General features: G+C 38.6%; 1 protein-coding gene across 2 annotated transcripts in view; it reads left to right on the plus strand.

Annotated features, from left to right (window-relative positions):
- The first annotated feature begins 1,061 nt into the window (after positions 1-1,061).
- The window catches only part of adss1 (adenylosuccinate synthase 1), a 51,141-nt gene continuing 27,449 nt past the window's right edge, over positions 1,062-24,753 (plus strand). The window contains exons 1-6 of one of the 2 annotated variants that reach the window (XM_063048142.1): positions 1,062-1,337; positions 15,971-16,073; positions 17,041-17,103; positions 22,159-22,212; positions 22,375-22,441; positions 23,331-23,438. In XM_063048142.1, the coding sequence (XP_062904212.1) occupies positions 1,164-1,337; positions 15,971-16,073; positions 17,041-17,103; positions 22,159-22,212; positions 22,375-22,441; positions 23,331-23,438 (569 nt within the window). In that variant the 5' untranslated portion in view covers positions 1,062-1,163. The remainder of the gene's footprint in view (positions 1,338-15,970; positions 16,074-17,040; positions 17,104-22,158; positions 22,213-22,374; positions 22,442-23,330; positions 23,439-24,753) is intronic. The other variant, XM_063048151.1, reaches the window with a different exon arrangement.

The raw sequence follows: 24,753 nt of genomic DNA on the forward strand, positions 1-24,753 counted from the left end.
TTCATTCTTTTCTATTATATCTTTATCTTTGTAATTAACTATTCCAATGATCCCCTTAATTTTCTGACCTTTACCCTCTATACACACACGTATACACACACATAAAGAATTACATATACACTTACTGTAATTCTTTTTTTCTATATTTCTCATGTATTGATTCTACTCTTGCAGCTAAATTAACAAATTCCATGGCATATGCCAGTGATATGAAACCTGATTCAGATTCTGTAAACTTTATCCAAAACTCTGCAGACATCTTAATTCACACCATTCATTGTTTTTCATTGCCTTCCAGTCTGCAACATTTTTAATATTAAAATTATCCTAAGTTTCAGCTCTTTTTTTCTTAACTGCATGACATCATTTGTGACTTAAAGGACAATCCTTCATTTCGATTAGTATATGTCATTTTCAACTTTCCATCAATGATTGTTATACTCTCCATTGCTTAAGTGCCCAAATTCTCTCATTTAATACTTCAGCCTCCGTATCCTGCCCTCCCATTAAGATGTGCACTTAAACAAGCTCTCAGCTTCGTGTCCTAATATTTGTTTATGTGGTGAGGTGCCAAATTTTGCCATAGAACATTCTAATGCTGTTCCTCAGCACATTTGAGGTACTTCACCCCAAAGTCTACAGACATATCCCGATTTGCTCTTTCATTGATCTTCACTGGTTCCACACCTGCGACACCACAGATTCATAAAATGGTGTCTGAATTAGATGCTGGAAATCTGAGGCAACACAGGGAAGAGCTGGAGAAACTCGGGCGACATTTGCGATTGGGACTCTTCTGTATCTTGTTCTACGGCGGTTGGCATCCAGCTTAATGGTGCATTACCGCCACCTTGGGACTCTTCATCGGGACTTCATGTTTTTCACGGCACCTGCTCATATATATACCTGTGCATATAACTATAAACCTGCCGTGGCTCGGGTATGAAATCCTCAATTTTAACGACGGTTCGCGGCGAGCGGACGGCACGTGAATTTCAGACACCTGGGTTTCCTACAGTGATGTCAGGGCGCGGGCGTGAGAGGAGGGGCGAGGCCCCATGGCCACGTGCGTGGCGGTGGCGGTGACGGTGACGCGTGCCCGGCCCCGGCGCCCGGGGAGCAGCGGCGGGCAGTGCGCGCGTCGCACTGGCCCGGAGAGCAGCATGAGCGAGTCGAGCCGTCGGGGCAGCGACCACAGAAGTTACACGGGTTGCAAGCGGGCCCGAAATGGAGAAAACAAAGTGACGGTGGTCCTCGGTGCGCAGTGGGGTGACGAAGGGAAGGGGAAGGTCGTCGATCTGCTTGCGACCGATGCTGACATTGTGTGCCGGTGTCAGGTAAACTGTGCCGGGGAGAGACAGCAAGTATCATCATATTCCTGTAACTCAGATAACAGATGTGGAGAGAACTGAAGAATATGCATGCTTTGCAAACATACTTTGCCAAAGAATCTATTTACAAAATGTTTATTTAAGTACATCAGGACATAGAGCATGTGTATTTGATTTCATATAGGTAATATGCGTAGAGGAGCTGTGATTCTAGGTATCATTTCCTACTGTAATCCTGGTTAGGAGACTCTCTGTCTTGAGAAAAGGCTAGACATTGTACACTAAAGAGTCCGAGCAATAAAATGCTACTTCAAACATAACTAAAAATAGCAGGCTTATTTTGTTTGGTTAAAAAGTGTCCTATGATACAAGCAAGGTCGATCGTCCTATATGACGCAGTTGAAACTGATAGTTATTGCAGGAGTTTTGAACATAACCGTGAACCGATATATGTTCTGCAATAACTATTAGACTGCAATAAATAATCAGGCTAAATTTAAGTGCATTGTTCTAATGTTGAGAGGATCACATTTTATTATACCTACAAACTTGATTAAAGAGTTCTGAGTGACTTTTTTCCATATGATAATACATTAAGGCAAGAGTTTTAACAGTTCAGTGAACAGAATGTGCTGTTCTGTAATAAATGAGCACTGCATTAAATAATCCGTGTGTCAAAATATTATTTAATGTACAATCAAATTTTGTTATGTAAATATAAATCCAATAAATTGTAAATTAAATATTGCATATTAAATATTTTGCATTAGAATAAGTACCTGCAAGCTTTTTATTTGGACTGTGGAAAGGTATATTCAAGTTGATTAAAATGTACTTTTTCCAAGTTAATAGATGTAACGATGGAAGACAGTTATATATCACATACAACTTTGCTTGAAGTTATGCCAAAAACTTCACCTTTTCTGGGAGTGCACTTCGTGTATTAAAGACTGCATGGAGTACTTGCAAAATCAGCTTGAAATTTTCCTTTTGTCCTCTGAACATAATTGTTTCCTTACCACAGGAAAGGAATTTAGTCACTAGGAATTGTGGAGTGGGTGATATTAGTTATACTTTGCCTTTAGCTAAAACTCATTCAAATGTGTCTTTTATGGAGAAATCATTTTGTTTCATTGGAAAACTTTAAACATGCCTTAAGTATAATACAATGGAGCATTTTGTGTAATAACTGAGTTTCATTCAAAATTATGCTTGTACAGTATTTTGTGTGTGTAACTAAATAGTGCTAATGAAGACATCCAGTTATTAGGAGGATCAAATACTTGTACTCAGTTTAAAATAATGGAGTTTATTTATTTTCATTCATGCATGCAACATGGGGGCTGCATGAAAAAACTCGGTCATTATGTTGTATGTATCAGCCGATTTATAGATGATAAATGTGCTAGATTCTCATGTTTTCTCAATTGAAACTTGGATGTGTGGATTGGAAACCTATATTACTTGACTGGTTGTCATTACCTTCATTTTCTGACTCACTTTACTTTGAGGGCAGTCTGCTTCAGGAGCAAGAGAAGATACAAGTTCCCAATAGTTTTGTAAATTCAACATTGGAAATAAACAATGCTGGAAGTAGGAATTCCTAATCAGAATTAGCATGCCAAGCAGCTGCTAATGCTGCCATTAGTAAAGCTTGAACTAAACATTTTTCTCTAACATTAGACTTCTTATGGATAAAGATAAAAGTTCAGTAAATACATTATAAATAGCTGTTTATTTTGGATAATCTACATCCTCTATACTATGCCAATTTTAATTCAGTACTTTTTCAACAAATGGGGAGTTTTCCTGCTCTCAGGGAGAAATTCTGTGATCAAATTAATCATCATTTTCAGTACAGAGATTCCTCTGCATTGAAAATGTTCAGTAGTTGAATAAAGCAATTTTCATATCTGTAGATTTTTTGTTAAATGTTGGAGAAGTAACTTAATTTGCAAGAACATTTAATGTTCTGGCATTTTTTCAACAAATAAAACGTAAGATATTCCAATATTTTCATTAAGTTTATTTATCTTTTCTGATTGTCCCAAATTTAGCTTCATATTTTAATTTGACTTTTGCTAAATATTTGTCAAACCAGTGTGCAAGCCAGGTTTGTAACATTTACAAAATGTTAAATTGTTGCGCAAATTTAGAAACTTTTAATCAATTATTATGTTCTGATGAAGAGTCCCAGATCTGTTTCTCTTCGACCTGTACTACTAATCTTCTAATTTTTTCCCTCATCTTTCTTTTTCATACCGTGTGTTACACTTATGATATTCAATAAGCTCTCACATTTTTTTCTGACCAAAAGCTTTTTTAACATACATTCGTGGGGATACTTTCACTTTTTAAAAAAATTAGAAGCAAAGGCATAACAATTGGGACAAAAGTCTTGCTTTGCCCACAGCCTGAAGTTCTGGGCCACTTAATTTCAGAGATTTACTATTGCATAGCTGAAATCATAATAAATATTAGGCCCCTTCATTATATACTTCCTAACAATAAAAAAGTACATGTTTAAAACCTCTAGCATGTAATTTTATTAATATTTCTAATTATTGCAGCATGAACAATCTAACAATTATTTGATAAAAGTACTACATAATTTTATGCCTTTACCAGGCATAAAAACAAAGCTTGGACTCCAGTTGCAATATTGAGTGATCATGGGAGTAACTTAAAATTTGAGGATCTGCCCCAATAAGCTAGTATTCTATTCGGGCATTTGCCCAGTTGTCATATCTGTCAATAGGATTTAAAGTTGGTTCTGAGGGCACTGTTTACACTGCCAGCCAAGAACAGCTACTCCCCCAAGCCTAATCCATTAGGTCCCCTTCAAGCTTGTTTGCCATCCAGGGTTTGCTTGGGCTTCAGAATCTCCATGCCATCTGCACTAATAAACTGAGTGGTTGGCCTTCACCTTCTGCAGCTAGTCACACTTCAATATCAGTCTTGTGGCAGGAGGAGGCAGAGAAGATTCTCCCTCCCAGATTTGGTGGGGAAAAGATGGAGAATCCTGTGTAGATTCTGCCTTGCAGTTTTGTAACATACACTACCTACAGCAGACTTCACTGAAGGAATGAAGGCAACACCATCTTCAAAATCCTCCAAATTCACTTGAATGGTAAGCAAACCAATATCAGTTATCTTACCCAGTACAGCATCCACAGCCTTGAGACCTGAGTCATGCTCAGTCAATTGTTGGCAAGGTCAGATAACTTGCATATTTGACACCAGAGTCCTGAAACAGATACTTCACAGATTTCTCAGCCATCTGCCCTTTCAGCCATATCTTGCCCCATCAGAGGAAGAGTCTGCGTTCCCACACTGACCTCATTAGGTACCCCAGGGCCTACAAAACCAGAGTGGAAGCAAGTCATCTCAAGAACCTATCTAAAAAGGAGTTAGGATTAACATATTTAAGGGCTTAAAGATATTGAATAAGAAAGTTTACAAATGGATTGAAAACTTAACAAGGAAACTATGCAAATTGAGTGTATGCTGTCTTGCTGCTAAATCACAAGATGGATATAATGAATTATAATTATATATACGTGCCTCAGGAACATACTAAGGGGGCAATTTAATTGTTAGAATCTACCTAATTAAATACTATGACATTTTCTAGGTATAGAATAGATGCCAAAGAAAGATCACTCTATCAAAGTATAAAAGAATGGTAAAACTGTGCCTTCGTCTAGTACTAATCAATGTAAAATTGTTCTTGAACTAATGGTCTGTAGATTAGTTATTCAGAAATTTTAAACTAATGGGTGTCTTTGAGAGGCAGTAATAAGAGTTGTAAAAGTATACTCAATTAGTTTTTTTAGGCTTGTTAACATTATAACACAGCAATATGTTTGGACAGGAAAAGACCTTGGTTTTATGTTGGTCATGTAACCAATATGTTGGTTTTGGTACATTTCTAAAAGTCCTAAATTCCATTTATTGGTCTTTTTAGGGATTTTATTTCTTTTTGACATCTTGCACCAATAATGATCTCTATACGTATGCAATGCTCTTTACGAAGTAGTGAGTCCTTAGATGCCTAATTGTCTGATACACAGGACCATCTTGTCCATGGATAGATACACTCATGTATGGACTGCATTTCTGAATCTAAGCAGATTCTTTGCTGCTCTGATGCTGATCACCAGAATGCTTCACCCAAGCCACCCTGCTTAATCAGCAAGCAGACTTTAGTTGGACTGCAGTCAGGATAACATTCTAGAATCTACTTCCACTCTAATAGTATATTCCATATACAGTACCTCTCACCCTCTGTTAACATACTTTGGTTGGAAGTTTAACTAAATCCCTTATAATGGCTCGAACATCATTATTTCGGTAATATTTACTATCAGTATCAATTTATTAAGAACCACCTGGAGGTGTGAAACACCGTATAACTTTGGGAAAATGTACAATACTGCTTGATGAGCTGCAGGAGAATCTGAGATAATATCACTAATTTGTCATTGACATAGCATTACAGAGGATTTGCTTTAAAAATATAGTGATATTATTTAGCATTTGTTTTACATCATTCTCTGGATGTAAAATGCCATTTTATTTTTCGTACCTGTAGTGTTGCATTTTGAAGCAATTTTGAGACAATGGATCAAAATTCAAAGTTAATTTATTATCAAAGCACATATATGTCACCATATACAACCCTGAGATTCATTTTCTTGTGGGCATACTCAATAAATCCATAATAGAATCAATGATAGACAGCATCAACTTGGGTGTTCAACCAGTGTGCAAAAGGCAACAAACAGTGCAAATACAGAAAGAAAATAAATAAGCAATAAATACAGTATCGTGAACATGAGATGAAGAGTTATTGAAAGTGAGTCCATTGGTTGTGGGGCAACAATGGGACAAGTGAAGTTGAGTGAAATTATCCCCTTCAGTTCAAGAGCCTGATGAGGGGTATTAACTGTTTCTGAACGTGGTGCTGTGAGTCCTGAGGCTCCTGTACCACCTTCTTGATGGCAGCAGCAAGAAGGGAGCATGGCCTGAGTGATGGGGATCCCTGATGATGTATGCTGCTTTCCTGCGACACTGTTTCATGCAGATGTGCTTTACCTGTGATGAATTGGCCCATACCCACTAATTTTTGTGGGATTTTCCATTAATGAGTATCTGTGTTTTCACATCAGGCTGTGATGCAGCCAGTCAATATACTCTCCACTACGCATCTACAGAAGCTTGTCAAAGTTTTAGATGTCATGCTGAAGGAAGTGGAGGCACTGCCATGCTTCCTTGGTAATTGCACTTGTGTGCTGGGTGCAGGACAGGCTCCTCTGAAATAATAACACTGAGGAAATTAAAGTTGTTGACCCTCTTCACCTCTGATGAGAACTAGCTCATGGACCTCTGGTTTCCTCCTCCTAAAGTCAACAGTCCAATCTGTGGTCTTGCTGACATGGAGTAAGAGGTCGTTGTTATGACACCACTCAGCCAGATTTTTAATCTCCCTCCTACATGCTGACTCATCACCACCTTTGATTCAGCCTACCATAGTGGTGTCATCAGCAAACTTGAATTATGGCATTACAGCTGTGTTTAGCCACACACTCATAAGTTTAAAGCGAGCAGAGCAGGAGGCTAAGCACACAGTCTCTTGGTACACTTGCGCTGATGGAGATTGTGGAGGTGATGGTATTGCCAATCCGAACTGACTAGGGTCTGCAAGTGAGGAAATCGAGGATTCATTTACAAAGGAATTATTGAGGGATAAGTTTTGTAGCTTATTGATTAGTTTTGAGGGGATGATAGTATTGAATGCTTAGCTGTAGTCAATGCAATTTTACTATCCAGATGCTCCATGGTTGAGTGAAGAGCCAGTAAAATGGCATCTGCTGTTGAACTATTGTGACAGTAAGCAAATTGGAGTGGATCCAAGTCACTTCTCGGACAGGAGTTGATAATGTTTCATCATCAAACTCTCAAAGCATTTCATCACAGTCAGTAAAAGTGCTACTGGATGATAGTCTTTGAGGCACATTGCCATATTCTCCTTAGGCACTGGTATAATTGAAGCCTGCTTGAAGTAGGTGGGTACCTCAGACTGCTGAAGCGAGAGGTTGAAGGTATCAGTGAACACTCCAGCCAATTGATCAATGTAGGTCTTTACTATTTGGTCAAGTACCCGTTCTGGGCCAGATGCTTTCCTTCGGTACACCTTCCTGAAGGGTGCTTTCATGGTGGCTTCCGAGACTAAAATCACAGGGTCATCATGGGCTGTGGGAGATCATGAAGGTGCCTCCCTGTTTTGATAGTCAAGGCAAGTATGAAAGGCACTGAACTCATCTGGGAGCAAAACCTTGTCGCCTATGTCACTTGGTTTCACTTTGTAGGAGGTGATAGCATTAATGACCTTTACCGTTATCAAGCATCCTTCAGTGATTCAAGTTTGGTCTGGAACTGCACCTTCATGTGTGAGGTGGCTTTCCGGAGCTTTGTACATGGTCCTCTTGTATTTTACTCGGGTCACCAGACCTGTATGCCACTGAACTGGCCCTCAACGGATTGCAGATTGTTAACAGGTATATTGCATCAGAAAATGCAATTGGTTAGAATGTGGACAAGGCTTTTATTGCCATGGAGCAGGAATACAATCCAGTTGATTTCTGTGTTAAAGCATTTCTAAAGTAAATTTCTATCAGTTTGAAAGTCATGTAATAGAAGAACAATTTATAATTATTAGAATTGAATTGTTCCATTTCAGTGCTTTTTCTATCAAACTGGGATTTTAAGACTGGTGGTTGTATTGACAAAGGAATATACAGTGGAAGTCAGAAGTTTAATACACTTAGGTTGAAGTCATTAAAACTCATTGTTTAACCACTCCATAGTTTTCATATTAGCAAACTATAGTTTTGGCAACACGTTGTGGATGACTACTTTGTGCATGACACGAATAAGTTTTCCAACAATTGTTTATAGACAGATTGTTTCACTTTTAATTAACTATATCACAATTCCAGTGGGTCAGAAGTTTACAAACAAAATCAAAAGAAATCAGCCAAGATGTCAGAAAAAAAATTGTGGACCTCCACAAGTCTGGTTCATCCTTGGGAGCAATTTCCAAATGCCTGAAGGTACCACATTCATCTGTACAAACAATAGTACACAAGTATAGACACCATGGGACCACGCAACCGTCATACCACTCAGGAAGGAGATGCACTCTGTCTCCTAGAGATGAACGTACTTTGGCGCAAAAAGTGCAAATCAATCCCAGAACAACAGCAAAGGACCTTGTGAAGATTCTGGAGGAAACAGGTAGACAAATATCTAAATCCGCAGTAAAACAAGTCCCATATCGACATAATCTGAAAGGCTGCTCAGCAAGGAAGAAGCCACTGCTCCAAAACTGCCATTAAAAAAAAAACAAGACTACAGTTTCCAAGTGCACATGGGGACAAAGATCTTGAGAAATGTCCTCTGGTCTGATGAAACAAAAGTTGAACTGTTTGGCCATAATGACCATTGTTATGTTTGGAGGAAAAAGGGTGAGGCTTGCAAGCTGAAGAACACTATCCCAACCGTGAAGCGTGGGGGTGGCAGCATCATGTTGTGAGGGTGCTTTGCTGCTGGAGGGACTGGTGCACTTCAGAAAATAGATGGCATCATGAGGAAGGAAAATTATGTGGATATATTGAAGCAACATCTCAAGACATCAGCCAGGAAGTTAAAGCTCAGTCGTAAATGGGTCTTTCAAATGGAGAATGACCCCAAGCATACCTCCAAAGTTGTGGCAAAATTGCTTAAGGACAACAAAGTCAAGGTATTGGAGTGGCCATCACAAAACCCTGACCTCAATCCGATTTAAAAAAAAAAATAATAATAATAATTGTGGGCTGAACTGAAAAAGTGTGTGTGAGCAAGGAGGCCTACAAACCTGACTCAGTTACACCAGTTCTGTCTGGAGGAATGGAACAAAATTCCAGCAACTTATTGTGAGAAGCTTGTGGAAGGCTACCCAAAACACTTGACCCAAGTTAAACAATTTAAAGGCAATGCTACCAAATACTAACAAAGTGTCTGTAAACTTCTAACCCACTGGGAATGTGAGGAAAGAAATAAAAGCTGAAATAAAACATTCTCTCTACTATTATTCTGATATTTCACATTCTTAAAATAAATAGTAATCCTAACTGACTTGACAGGGAATGTTTTCTAGGATTAAATGTCAGGAACTGTGAAAAACTGAGTTTAAATGTATTTGGCTAGGGTGTATGTAAACTTCTGACTTTGACTGTAAAATCTGAATTACTTTGATTTCTTAACATTCGCTATTAATGCTAACCTTTGGTCACTGGGCAGCCCCTGGATAGAGCAGAATATAGATTATCATCCAGCATTTTGTCTCATCAGTTGTATACCTCAGAGTTCATTAAGCATTGGTAAAGTAAATAGGCCGATCAGTGCTTTAAGTGTTGTTTGAGCGTTTAACGAGATCCAGAGTAATCAGAAAATATATGCCTATATAAATGAAGGGAAAGTGAAAACTTCCACCCGTTAATGCCAGAGTGCAAATTCTAATGATTGATGGGAGTTTTAGTACTGGTAGGCTGTTTGTACGGAAGTAACTCCACACCAGCCTTCAGAGCCAGGGACAGTACAATATGGCTTGGTGTCAGAATTGAAATCAATTTATAATAATAAGTTTATGATATTAAATTTACTGTGAACTTTGAGGTTGCTGTTGCAGCTTTTTGCTTGACTGTGGCACACGATGCAGCACAGGCGGGAAATACCTTGGTTTACTGGAAGCAACACCTTCTGTGTTGTCTGCTATTCCATTCCTCATCTCAACAATTAAAAAAATGTTCATTTTTCTAATCTGCTGTTCCTTCTTCTAATGTCCCAACACTATGAACAATCTCCCATGTTGTATATTCGAGAGGAGAGACCATCTACATTTGCAAAAGAGTGCATTATTTTTAAAAGCAACCAAGCAGTCACCACAGCCAAAAATTGGCTTAAAAGAAACTGTTATGGGCTTAAAACAACAAACCAAGGATATCCCTGAATGCAGTTTAGGTTCCTTCTAAATAAATGTTGCATTCGTATATGTTGTCACTTGATAACTTGATATGGTATTAAATTGATTGTAGCAGTTACTAAGTACAATTTCCACATTAAATCCAAGAATCCTAATTCATATTTATTTATTGACTTTCAAATACCTTGGATTTGCTTCAATATTGTGACCTGAACAATTCACTTCACTTGAATCACAGCATGATGTTTATGCTGATTTTTTTAATACTAGAAAAACATTAAACGTGAGTTAACTTTCTAACCCAAATTTTATTTTATTTTCCCAAGATTCAAATTGGTATGTCCATCCCATATCTTTCACAATCCTCTATTAAAATGTAGGTTGTTTATTCAACATGTTCTACACTTAAGCACCGTTATCTTGCTGTTTAATAAACCAAAATACCTGGTCCAGTTTTTCCTTGTGGAGTAGCTAAAGGTCAGATTGGAGTGCTAAGTAAGAACTTGAGAAGGTCAGTTAAATGTTTGTTGTTGGCAGCCACACAAGATTTAAATCCATGTCATTAGTCACACCAGACATATCAAGGTTTCATTGCATGATTAGACGTTATTATAAACTCATTCGGAAACTCAATCCCAATTGATTTTTGAGATTGAAGTTTTAAAAAAAAAGCTTCAGAAAGCTGTTTAAGTATTTTTTAAAATATTGTCAGACTACTTGTGTGGCTTTTCTACATACTACCATTAGTGAAGTCATATTTCTGTGCCAAATGGTGATTTCTGAAATACAATACATGAATAATATGTACAAGGATGGGAATCAGTTTCAGCAAGTCTCAGACGTGTGATAAAATAATATTTTTTTTGTTTAAATTCTTATGTAGCTGTGTTGTACAGATGGGAGTACTGAAGCCAGTTTCCTCAGCCAGACCACCGTGATTTGTACTGGTTTGTAGTATACAGCAATGGCATACCCACTGCTCCAGAAAATGAATGATGTGCAGACGCACACAAAAAAAAACATTTAATGCATTCTCCTTGGTAGAGTAAGTAGAGACACTAAAGAGCTATTCCACTATGACAGAGTTCTGATGCCAGTGGACTGAACCTCCCGCTCTGCCCGCTGGACTCAACACTTGAGCCAGCGACAGCTCTGAAACAGGCTGAGCTGATGGTCAAGTGCACACTGAATCTGACCCTTCAGCTCTACGCACTAGGAATGCCTGGCATACAAGGATTAAGGTTATTCAGATAAGATTCATTGAAAAAATAAGTTCAACTTAAGTTCGATTTGTTTCTTTATTTCACATTATATTTATTAATTCAGTTTTCAACTGAAATGATTGTTTGAATTACTTAAACTGTTTGAAATTATTTTAATTATCTTTAAATTTAAACAGCGGCATCATCCTGAAGGCCATCAGGTCTGAGATGGGCTAGGATGGGATTCAGGATCCACTGAAAGGCTGGTTGCTACTTGCAGCTCACAGCCTTAAGGAAGAATTGCAGATCTACCAGGCACGTGCAGCCACAGGGTTAGTGTACAGGGCATTGGTAGTCCACAGGTTGGATAGAGCACCACCTGGTCCAATACACTGTATTGGTTTATTATTGTCACATGTACCAACATACAGTGCATTGAGGTAGAAAAAGATAAAACAATAACATACAGAATATACTGTAACAGCTACAAAGAAAGTAAAGATAAATAATAAAATGCAAGAACGTAACAAGGTAGATTGTGAGGTGAGGAATCCGTCTTATCATGCAAGAAGTCTGTTCAAGAGTCTGAGAACAGCAGAATTGAAGTTATCCTTTAGCCTGGTGGTATGAGTTTTTCAGGCTTTTGTAATTTCTGCCTGATGTGATTGGGGAGTGAAATGTCCAAAGTGGGCAGAGTCTTTGATTAGGTCGCTACTTTACTGAGGGTACTTGAGATGCTAACTTTGAATCGAGTAAAACAATCTACTGACCAAAGGCAACCCAAGTGATAACAGGGCAGGAAGTGAAAAATCACGTGGGACATTATAAAGTAATTCCTGTGGAAAAAGTACTAGAGCCAGAGATGAGACATTGACACTAATGTTAATGCTACAGGGAACAGCAAGACTTGGGCAGCAGAATTCCTTAACTAGGTCAGGAAAAAAAAAATTCTTCCTTCAAGCCCATGGGAATTCCAGAAAGCTTTTAAGTTGTTGAAATGGCCTTAGCTGCTTCTTCCTGCTCAGCTATTCTCCCCATGGTTTGGAATTAGGAATTAGCACCTACAATCTCCCAATTCAAAAATTAAAATTCCATTGCACTCTAAGTGATATCATTGGGGGATAAATGTCCCTGCCTTTCAGAACAAATAATCCTTATGAGTTTGTTGTGAGATAACTTTCCTATTCCTTGGCATCTTATGTTAACTACCTATTCCCACTAAACACTTCCCCACCTCATGTGTCTATATTTGTTACAGCTGTTATCCAAAATTAATATATACCTGAATAGTCTATGTATTGATCACGATATTCATTTTTTCACCTGCAGCCTTTTGAAGTGGTCTGGTCTTTCCCCAGACTGGAACTCTATGTGTTTTGTCACGTGGAGTCTAATACTGAGGCTACGTTCACACTAGACCAGATAATTTTGAAAACGCCGGTTTCGAGTAAAAATGACAGGCGTCCACACTATGCGTTTTTCAAAATATCTCTGTCCACATTAAAACGGATATTTGGGCGAATCTACTCCTACTGGGCCTGCACAGACACATCTACAGAAAACAAGCGAAGAGGAAATGGTATAATTTACGTTTCCACAGCGGCGTTGTGCTATTTCCATTGGTCAAAAACAACAACAACAGCGAAAGAAAGTTTTCAACAATGTCTTCGAGGAACACAAAGAAAACCTCCGCTGGAAAAAGCAGACCGGACTTCCTTGTTTAGACAGACAATGAAGTCAAGCTGTTTCTGCAAGTTACGAACGACTACAGAGTCGGCAAAGCAGTGGAGAACGTGGGGATGTTTAACTCCAAACAAGCTATTAACGTAGACAATAAAGTAAACAACACATGCATGAAGCCGTTCTCAACCCAAGATCAACAAGAGAGTGGAATCTTCTGCTGCCAGACCTGCGCAGTAGTTCTGACATTAATATTTTTAAAGATAGACTCAATCAAATCAATTTAAGGGATCTAGTCAAAAAAGCTCACTTTACAATTTAACTCTCAGGCCGTTCACACTGACTGCGCGTTATAACAGCTGCCCCGCAGTACCAAGCAGAAGCAGAAAAAGCATTGTTGTGTTGTTATGACAGCGTTTTTAAATATCTCAGCTTACCCCATCCACGCTACAACGCGCAACATTCGTTTTCAAATTTACACACTCTGGAGAGTGTTTTAGAAAAGCTCTGTTTTCAGTGGATGAAAACGTTGCTTCAATGTGGACAGAGGCCCCCACCACTAAGCACATCTTTCCCTCCCCCCCCCTGCATTCCGCAGGGATCGCTCCCTGCACAACTCCCTTGTCCATTCGTCCCCCCCATCCCTCCCCACTGATCTCCCTCCTGGCACTTATCCGTGTAAGTGGAACAAGTGCTACACATGCCCTTACACTTCCTCCCTTACCACCATTCAGGGCCCCAAACAGTCCTTCCAGGTGAGGCATCACTTCACCTGTGAGTCGACTGGGGTGATATACTGCGTCCGGTGCTCCCGATGTGGCCTTTTATATATTGGTGAGACCCGACGCAGACTGGGAGACTGCTTTGCTGAACATCTACGCTCTGTCCGCCAGAGAAAGCAGGATCTCCCAGTGGCCACACATTTTAATTCCACATCCCATTCCCATTCTGACATGTCTATCCACGGCCTCCTCTACTGTAAAGATGAAGCCACACTCAGGTTGGAGGAACAACACCTTATATTCCGTCTGGGTAGCCTCCAACCTGATGGCATGAACATTGACTTCTCTAACTTCCGCTAAGGCCCCACCTCCCCCTCGTACCCCATCTGTTACTCATTTTTATGCACACATTCTTTCTCTCACTCTCCTTTTTCTCCCTCTGTCCCTCTGAATATACCTCTTGCCCATCCTCTGGGTCACCCCCCCCCCCGTCTTTCTTCCCGGACCTCCTGTCCCATGATCCTCTCGTATCCCCTTTTGCCTATCACCTGTCCAGCCCTCGGCTCTATCCCTCCCCCTCCTGTCTTCTCCTATCATTTTGGATCTCCCCCTCCCCCTCCTGTCTTCTCCTATCATTTTGGATCTCCCCCTCCCCCTCCAGCTTTCAAATCCCTTACTCACTCTTCCTTCAGTTAGTCCTGACGAAGGGTCTCGGCCTGAAACGTCGACTGCGCCTCTTCCTATAGATGCTGCTTGGCCTGCTGCGTTCACCAGCAACTTTGATGTATGTTGCTTGAATTTCCAGCATCTGCAGAATTCCTGTTGTTTGAAGAGAAAAAGCTTTGTTTTCAAAATTATCCGACATAGTGTGGACATAGCCTAAGTTATGAAACTTAAAGCTGTGCAACTGTAATGAGTTATGAAGAGAAATTAGTACTTCTCTGAAGGTGGGAGGTAAAGGGGAGGGGTGGAGTTAAACAGTCTGCATAATACACTGATGTACAATATATTGTAGTATAGTTCTGTGTATGTTACACACACTCATGGAGGTTATTGTGCATAATTAGTGACTTCATATGCCATGCAGCATGCAATTGATGTCATGAGCATGCTTTTCACAGAGATTTATTTTGATAAGTAATTTCATTACTTCATAGTCTGCTGCTTCCAACCATTGGGTAACCCAACATTTAATCTCAGAATTTTGCATGCATGGCCCTTAGTTGAATCTTTGAAGGTTCATCAAAAGGTTAAATTATAATTTCAATAACTTGTGCAAATCCTCATTCCTTATTGGTTAATTCAAGCGTATCATTGCAATTAATGCATACCTCTCCTTTAGGCTCCTCAGCCGCAGTATCAACCACCCAGCTGTCATTATTTCCATACAATATTGATCTCTGGCCAACTCACCAGTGTTCTCCGGGCTCTGATGTGAAGCCAACCAACACCACCTAAACATCCACGGTTTTAACATTCCCTCAGGTCCTGACTAAGACTCTAACCATCAGCCCCACACCTGACAAATAACCTCACTGCGATCTCGCGTCTTGTACATTTAATTGCATCTGAATATATCCAATGGCAGTTCAATAACCTGCATCCTCGGACACTAAAGAAGTGTGCAGAAAGACTTCACAGTTTATACAACAACCCTTGCGTATCTGTTAGGGCATTTGATGTATGGTTATTTAGGTCGGTGGTCCCCAACCTCCAGGCCGCGGACCGATACGTTGCGGCAAAGAATGCAGCGGTAGCCGTAACACACCCAACACATCTTTAAGAAAAAAGCCGAATCACCTCTGATCTGGGCCAACATTTACATGCCGGGCAGCATCTAGTTAATTAGCTTGTTTATTTTGGCTTTTTGCTTAAAGATGTGCTGGGTGCGTTACTGTATTTTCACAGTACCTCAACTTGGAAATTACAAAAGTACAACATTTTTCGAGTACAATTTCAGCTTTATAATTTCACTACAAACACTAATTTACAACTTTAACTGTGTTACAGGGTGGAAACAATGCCGGCCACACTGTTGTGGTGGATGGGAAAGAATACAAGTTCCACCTTTTTCCAAGTGGCATTATTAACCCAAAAGCTATTTCATTTTTGGGTAAGTGAACTGATCCAGTGAATATAAAATAAAAGTTTGAATTTAATGTAAATGTGGACAAATGTTACCATTGCTTGGATCAAAATGGGGAGGATCATCCTTTTTCAAACTGTTAAGAAATAGCCTGTGCAAAATACTGTTCACCAGCATTCTTAGATTAGATGGGGAAAATTTGTTTACCAAATCTGTTCTGGAGATTGTTATGTAACTTCTACGGGAAGCTCAAGACATTGAGAGAATGAGGCCAGAGTTCTCAATGATCTCCTTACCAATGACAATAAGCATAGAAATTAGTATACAAACAACAAGGAAAATCAACACTCAGGCAAGAGATTGGTAGGGATCTTTGATCACTGATGTACTTGTTCTCATGTCATTGAGATCTAGAGATGAGATCCATAGAAAAAGGCAACAAGGACAGAAAGATTCTATATATTTGCATTACACAGATGTAACTTAGCACTGTCTTTTTTAGTTAAAGATAATTTGATATATAGTACATTTAACAAGAACATCTTAACTCAAATAGTTGTACCCAAGAATGTACAAAAAATGATAATGTAGTTCATTATTTTCAGAAAAAGTTGGACATTAATTTGCAGAGATGGGAGGATGTTACTGAGGCGTAATTGAACTGCAGAGAGTGGCTAACAAAATTGTTAAAACTCTATCCTCTATACAGATATAAATAAAACTGAAGCAGATTTTAAAGTCGTTTCATGTCATACTGGGGAAAATTATTATCTTCAAAGAACTTGAATTTCACACCAAAGGAAATTAATGCTCAGGGCTCTTTATTCTGCTAGAAAAGTTACGCTTTTGTAGAGAAGGGTGTTCCAGACCATTGACTCTAAGCTGAAATCACCTGAGACTTTTGATAAACTTTTAACTTATCATAATCTTTTAACTTATTATAGATTGCAATATCTAGCTGTACCAATATCTCTCACTATTTTTACTACTTTAGGGAATGGTGTTGTGATACATCTGCCTGGATTGTTTGAAGAAGCTGAGAGAAATGAAAAGAAAGGTATTTTAGTTTGCCTATTAAGCATCATTACTTTGTAACATGCAATAAAATACTCTCTTATGTGACAATATTTCTAAATCTATAGTTTTAGATGTGCAGGAAACACATTTAGTCTCCTGGTTTCATCTGGTCACCTTGGAATACTTACTGCTTAACCTGCCAATTGTAGGCTCAAAAGTAAATGGACAAGATACATTTTATCTCACTCGGATGTAGCCTCCTCTAGCTAAATATATTCATGTTTAAATGCTTTTTGTCCTTGTCTATAATTATTCTAAACTTAGTGATAGCATGATCACTGCTCCTCAAATGCATGTGTTCTGAAGCATGATTGCTTTCATGTCTGTTCTGTACTTCATTTCTTTGTTGGACTGAAAGCACACTGATCAAGAAAGATTTGTTTTTACTGCTTTTAAGAATTCCTCAGTCCTTTGGCCTTTTTATCCCTGCATATTGGAATAATTGAGGTCCTTTGTTTTCTTAGTTATTGCATCTCTTTGGCTACGTACACACTAGACCGGATAAATCCGTAACCAAAGCTTTTCCTCTTCGTTTTGACCCTCCACACACATTGAAATGGCATTTTCCTCCCCCGAAAACAGAGCTTTTCTAAAACACTCTCCAGAGTGTTTAAATCTGAAAATGCCAGTTGGCCATTGTAGTGTGTACAGGGTAACTGGCTGATTTTAAAACCGCTGTCATGATGTGCCAGAACAAATGGTGGCGTCAGCGTGGCATTTCATTGTTTTCTTGAACGCATCCTCCAACACCATAACAATATCTGACAATAGATGTGTAACATCCTAATGTAACATTGTATGGAAATACAAGATAACACTGATGCAGACATGTTTTACACATTTAGCAAGGTGCTTTATTAATGTATTGCTTGTGCAGACATTCAATAGATGCAATTGTCACTTTTGCCGAGTAACTTATTTTATTGCACATGTTAAAAATACAGCAAAATAATAAACAAAGGCATGGCAAAAGTAAAGGCAAACAAATGAGGTAACAGCAAATTTCACTTTTGCCCAGTAACAAGCCTTATTGCATTTAGTTGTAGCTGAAGGAGGTGATGGGCAGATAAGGAGATAAGGGGAACTGGAAATGATGAAAGAGGTCTGGGGTCATTACTGGAAATTTGAGAAATCGATGTTCATGCTGTCAAGTTGGAGGTGTTGTTCCTCCAACCCAAGTATGCTTTTTAAGGGAGTCTTCTATTATTGTCACCATATCATAGTTTCGCAAGCGTAATTACTATTTCAGTTTATCGATCTTTTTAAAATCACTTTGTAGGTTTTTTTTACATGTATTGTCAAATACTAGAGGGAAATTGTCAAATATTAGAGGGACACACAAAAAAGTTGCTGGTGTTGCTTGAATTTCCAGCATCTGCAGAATTCCTCATGTTTGCGTTGAAATATTAGAGGGCGTAGCTTTAATATGAGAGAAGGAATTTTTAAAGAAGGTATATGAGGCAAGTTTTTTGTAACACAGAAAGAAGCAGTTTTCTGAAATGTGTTGCCAAAGGATGTAGTGGAAGCAGATATGACAGCAGTGTTTCAAAGGCCTTTAGACATTCAAACAAGCAGGGAATGAAGGAATATAGATCATGTGCGGGCAAATGAGCAGTTTAATTTGGCATCATGGAAATTGCTCGGGCCCTGGTAGAGATATTTAAATCATCCTTGGGGACAGGTGAAGTACCAGAGGATTGGAAGACAGACAAAGTTGTTCCATTGGTAAGAAAGGCTCTAAAAATGATAGGAAGTTATAGGCCAGTGAGTATGACATCTGTAGTGGGAAAGCTATTAGAAGTTGTTCTAAGGGACCAGATATATGAGTATTCATGTAGACATGGACAGGTTAGGGATAGTCAGCCTGGCATTGTACGTGGTATGTCATGTCTAACCAATCTTAGAGTTTTTCGAGGAAGTTACCAGGAAAATTGATAAAGGCAAGGCAGTGGATCTTGTCTACTTGGATTTAGCAAGGCATTTGACAAGGTCTGGCATGGGAGTTTGGTCAAGAAGGTTCAGTCACTCAGCATTCAAGGTGACGTAGTAATTTGGATTAGATGTTGGCTTAGTGGGAGAAGCCAGAGAGTGGTAGTCTCTCGGACTGGAGCACTATGACTAGAGATATGCCACAGGGATCAGTGCTGAGTACATTGTGGTTTGTTTGTATCAGTGATCTGGATGATAATATGGTTAATTGGATCAACAAATTTGCAGATTGCACCAAGTTTGGGAGTGTAGTGGACAGCGAGGAAGATTATCTTGAGTCTGGACCAGTTGGATAAATGGGCTGAAAAAATGGCAGATGGAATTTAATGCAGATAAAAGTGAGGGGTTGTACTTAAGTAGAACCAACTGGTGTAGATCTTACACAGTGAACGCTCGGGCACTGAGGAGTACTGTAAAACAAAGGGATCTGAGAATACGGGTCCATAATTCATTGAAAGTGGCATCATAAATCAATAGGGCTATAAAGAAAGCTTTTGACACATTGGCCTTCATAGGTCAATGTATTGACTATAGGAGATGGGAAGTTATGTTGAAGTTGTATAAGATGTTGGTGAGGCCTAATTTGGAGTATTGTGTGCTGTTTTGGTCACCTACCTACAGGAAAGAAGCAAATCAGTTTAAAAGAGTACAGAGAAAATTTACAAAGATGTTGCTGGGACTGGCGGACCTGAGCTATAAGGAAAGATTGAATAGGTTAGGACTTTATTGCTTGGAGCATAGAAGATTGAAGGGAGATTTGATAGCGATATACAAAATTGAAAGGTATGATAGGGTAAATGCAAGCAGGCTTTTTCCACTGAGGTTGGGTGGGACTACAACTAGAGGTCATGGGTTAAGGGTGAAAATTTTAAGAGGAACATGAGGGGAGACCTTTTCACTCAGAGGTTCATGAGAGCATGGAATGAGCTGCTAGCGCAAGTGATGCATGCACGCTTGATTTCAACATTTAAGAGAAGTTTGGATAGGTATGTGGATGGTAGTGTTATGGAGAACTATGGTCCTGGTGCAGGTTGATAGTAGGCAGTTTAAATGGTACAACGTGGACTAGATGGGCTGAAGATCCTGTTTCTGTGTTGTATTTTTCTCTGACTTTCTTTTAGCCTCCTGTACCATTCCAAAAATATCCAAAGCAAGCGCAAAGGACGCCACCGTCTCTTCTTACAGCACCTTTTACAGCTTTCAAGATTAATCATTAAATTCAATAGTGAATAAATATCAATTCCAATTTTATATTTCATATTTTTAGCAGTCACAACATTTCCCTACTCTAATAATTCATAGAGCATAAAACAGTACAACACAGGCCTTTTGGCCCACGATGTCAAGCCAACCTTTTAACCTACACCAACATGAATCTAGCCCTTCCATCCTACATAGCACATCATTTTCTTTCATCCATGTACCTTACTAACAGTCATTTAATGTTTCTAATGTATCAGCCTCTACCACCATCCCTTGGCAGTGCATTCCATGTACTTAACACACTCTGTGTTTTAAAAAAAAAACTACCTTTGACATTCCCCCTTCCCCCTTTACATTCCTCCAATCACCTTTAAACTATGACCCCTTGTATTAGCTATTACCATCCTGGGTACAAGATTCTGGCTGTTCACTCTATCTATTTTTGCACCTTGATCTAATTTAATGCTTGATGCAAGTGTAAAAGGATTACAAAGCATCATTCCGACCCCTTCCTGATACCACACTTATGTAGACTTTGCAGTCTACATAACTTTACTAAAAGGATTCCAATGAGCAGGAACTTTAATTATGCTATGGTTGTTCTCTTTGGAACAGAGGGATTGCAAGGAGATCTCATGGAAGTGTTTAAAATTGTGAAGGGTATAAATGGAGTAGGTAGAGAAAAACTGTTCCCATTAATGGAGGACTCATGAACCAGAGGACAAAGATTGAAGATGATCTGCAGAAGATCCAAAACTGATGAGATTAAAGTCTGGGATAAGTGGCTAGGAGAGTTGTGAAGGCAGATTCAATTGTAATTATCTGAAAGGAATGAATTTGCAGACATTTGGGGAGAGAGCAGGGGAGTACGCTTGGTTTGATTATTCTAGTGCCAATATAGATTTGTGAGTCAAATGGCATCCCACATGCTATAACCATCCTGTGATTCTTTAAACGTGTCATGAAACTTGTGGGTCAGCTCCCACACAACTGGCTTTATTTTAGTCTAGTAGAACTCTGCTGGGAAAAAAATTATTGACCTATGTCTTAAATGTCTTTTTGGGTTTATTCTTGTCACATGTACTGAGATACAATAGAAAGCTTTTGTCTTATGTGTCATCCAGACAGATCATGCCAAACATTGTTTCATTATAGTACAGGTGTCCCTCGCTTTATGAAGGTTTGCTTTACGCCAGTTCGCTTTTACGAAAGACCTGCATTAGTACTTGTTTTCACTAACCAAAAGAAATCCGAAGAGGATTTTCGCTTTTATGAAAGAAGGCGCCCGCTTTAAACTTGTGTTTACCCTGAGAAAGACTACCATGACCATGAAGCCTTGCACGGGCAGGTGTGTGTGCATGCGTGTACGTGCCGATTTTTTTCTACAAATCAGTTTTGGCTAAATCTTCCTGATTCTGTTAAGTGAAACTACACTATACATATGTTATTTCTACTTTATATAGGCTGTGTATTTATCATATCATTCCTGCTTTTACTATATGTTAGTGTTATTTTAGGTTTTATGTGCTGTTTGGTATGATTTGGTAGTTTTTTTTTGGGTCTGGGAACGCTGAAAAATTTTTCCCATATAATTAATGGTAATTGCTTCTTCACTTTCCGCCATTTCGGCTTATGAAAGGTTTCATTGGAACGCTCTACTTTCGGATAGCGGTGGAAACCTGTAGTAAAGAGAAAACAGAGTTACGGCTACAGAGAAAGGCCAGCAGTGGTAGACCAAAAAAAAGCGTAAGGGCTATGGTGAAGCAAGAATTCATCCTTTAGCATATGAATGATGTTTTAAATTCTGCATTTATCTCCTTTCTTCAAATGCATTTTTTTTTAGCAGGCTTAAAAGAATGGGAGAAGAGACTCGTTGTTTCAGACAGAGCACATTTAGGTAAGTTAATTTAAAGCTTCTCAGCAACATTTCAAAGGTGTAAAACTTCAAATATCGTGCCGACAATGCTTTAATGTTTTCTCTCAGACCTAGAAAACAGAAAATATACCTATTGAAACTTTTGTTTTGAACTCAACATTATTTTTCTATTTAATTTGACAGTGTTTGATTTTCATCAAGCAGTTGATGGGCTCCAAGAAATCCAGCGGCAAGAGCAAGAGGGGAAAAAGTAAAAAGTGTCTCAGTGTTAAATGTGTGCTGCAACAGAATATTAGATCTTAGCACATGTTAATAACTCAGTCAATGAGTACTGCTAAACTCCACTTACTTTGTAGAGTTGCTTCTGATTGTAAAAGTATGACTGTCGGCATCTAATAATTCTGATGTATGAAATACTAAGAATCCCTTTGAAGGTCTGTTTTCATTGTTACATGGCTGATTTCAGTACCAAGTAACAACAGAGAAACTGAATTAAACATCAAAATTTAAATGGAATAACCCGCTATAACAATTCAGCATGGTAGTGATGATTGTGCTGTATGTTTGTATTGTGTGTTGACGAAGTTGGAAGAAATACCCAGAATCAGTTGAATGAATGTAAGTATCTCCTGTGTAGCTACGTGAAAATGCCTCCAATTAGTTAACCCCTTCACCCCTACTGGGGCATAGGCTGCTGACAGCAGCTCGCCAGAGTCCTTTACCCTGAGCCAGTCTTACAGCTAAATTTTCAAATAGTGGTCACAAATGCTGTTTATAATGAGTCTGTTTTTAGGTCAGATGTAGATAGACTCATTTTTAGGTACACTGTGAGGCTAACCAATATCAGTGAAAATCTGCTAACCCTGACTAACAAAGTTGAAAACATATCCTTAAGTTAACTTCAGAAATTAAATATCATATTAGAACAACTTTTGTCGGAAAGGGAGTGGATCATAATGCAGAATAAATTGAAATGATGTATTCTATTTGCCACAATCTTGAAAAAAACTTTTTTTTAATCATTGTCTTGTACAACCAACTAACATAAATAGATAACTGTGGTTGCACTTTTGTTATGTAAAATATAAAGGAGACTTCTTGTACACAGTACAGTGAAGAATTATATGTTGTTCTTCTAGTATTGGCACAACAAAGAAAGGAATAGGACCAACATATTCTTCAAAAGCAGCTCGAACTGGTCTTCGTGTCTGTGACCTTTTGGCTGACTTCAATGACTTCAGTGCCAGGTAACCAAAACTGTGGTTAAACATCAGAATTTAAATGGAATAACCGATTATAACATGGTAGTGATGGTTGTGCTGCATGTCTGTATTGTGTGTTGACCAAATTAGAAGAAATACCAATTAACAGTAGAATGTTAGTAAGCAACTCCCATGTAGCTACTTGGAAATAGGTTTTGTAATAATGTTTGATATTGGCTAAGCATTGCTAAATTTGATAAAGGAGGAGAAAAATAGATTTAAAGCAGAAAATTGGCGCAAAACAAATAATAGATACTTTTAGTGCTGATTTAACAAAAACCTACTGAACTTACTTGTTATAAATTCTGTCTAAGTGTGATTTAGTCAATGCAAAAGTTGATATTTTATTTCAAAAACTTACTTGTATTTCAAAAAATGTTTGTCTGAAATGACAATATTATGCTTATAAGGACAATTAATGCTGACCATTACTAAATGCAGATAATTTTTAACTCTATTCTGATCAATGAAGGCTGACAGCAGTGGGGCATTGAGTTAAACTTTGAACTTGCACATGATGATCAAGTACATAAAATTATGAAAGGCATTTATAGATGAGACAATAAGACACTTTTCTCCATAGCAGAGTAGTCTGGAACTAGAGGGCTTAAGATTAGAGAAGATCGCGGCAAAATTGTTTCACCTAGAGCAAGGATTCCCAACCTGGGGTCCGTGGCTTAAAAAAAGGTTGTGAACCTCTGACCTACAGGGTTATTAGAATCCGGGATGCATTAACTGCCAGAGATTCTCATGACATTAAAGAAGTATTTGAATGATTCAAAGTCAAAGTACATTTATTATCAAAGTATGTATACAATATGCAACCCTAATGCGAGATTCATCATCCCACAGACAGCCATGAAACAAAGAAATACCATGGAACCCATTCAAAGAAAATATCAAGTACCCAGCGCACAAAAAAGAACAAATAGTGCAAATGGCAAAAAAAAATGAGTGAAAAACACAGAATATAAAACATCAAACTATAGAGTCATTGAAACAGTCTAGGAACGTTAAGTTTAGTTCAGTTCAGTTTAATGAACTGAATGAATATGTAAATCACCAAAGGGTAGTGCTGTTAGATATTATTAGTATCGATGGATGTTCGATAATTGAATGTGAACTGAACAGTCTCTTTCTGTGCTGTATGCTTTTTTGTCTCTAGGGTCATGGTAGCCGTCATTTAAACTCTAAATATAATTTATGTGTTAGGAGTTTCTGCTGGAAACCAGGTACGTCATGAATCCCGTAATTAGCCTGACAATTTAATTATAGCTTTGCCATTTCTTTAATTAGTGGA

The sequence above is a fragment of the Mobula hypostoma genome, chromosome 1 (genome assembly GCF_963921235.1).
Source record: "Mobula hypostoma chromosome 1, sMobHyp1.1, whole genome shotgun sequence".
Classification (NCBI taxonomy): domain Eukaryota; kingdom Metazoa; phylum Chordata; class Chondrichthyes; order Myliobatiformes; family Myliobatidae; genus Mobula; species Mobula hypostoma.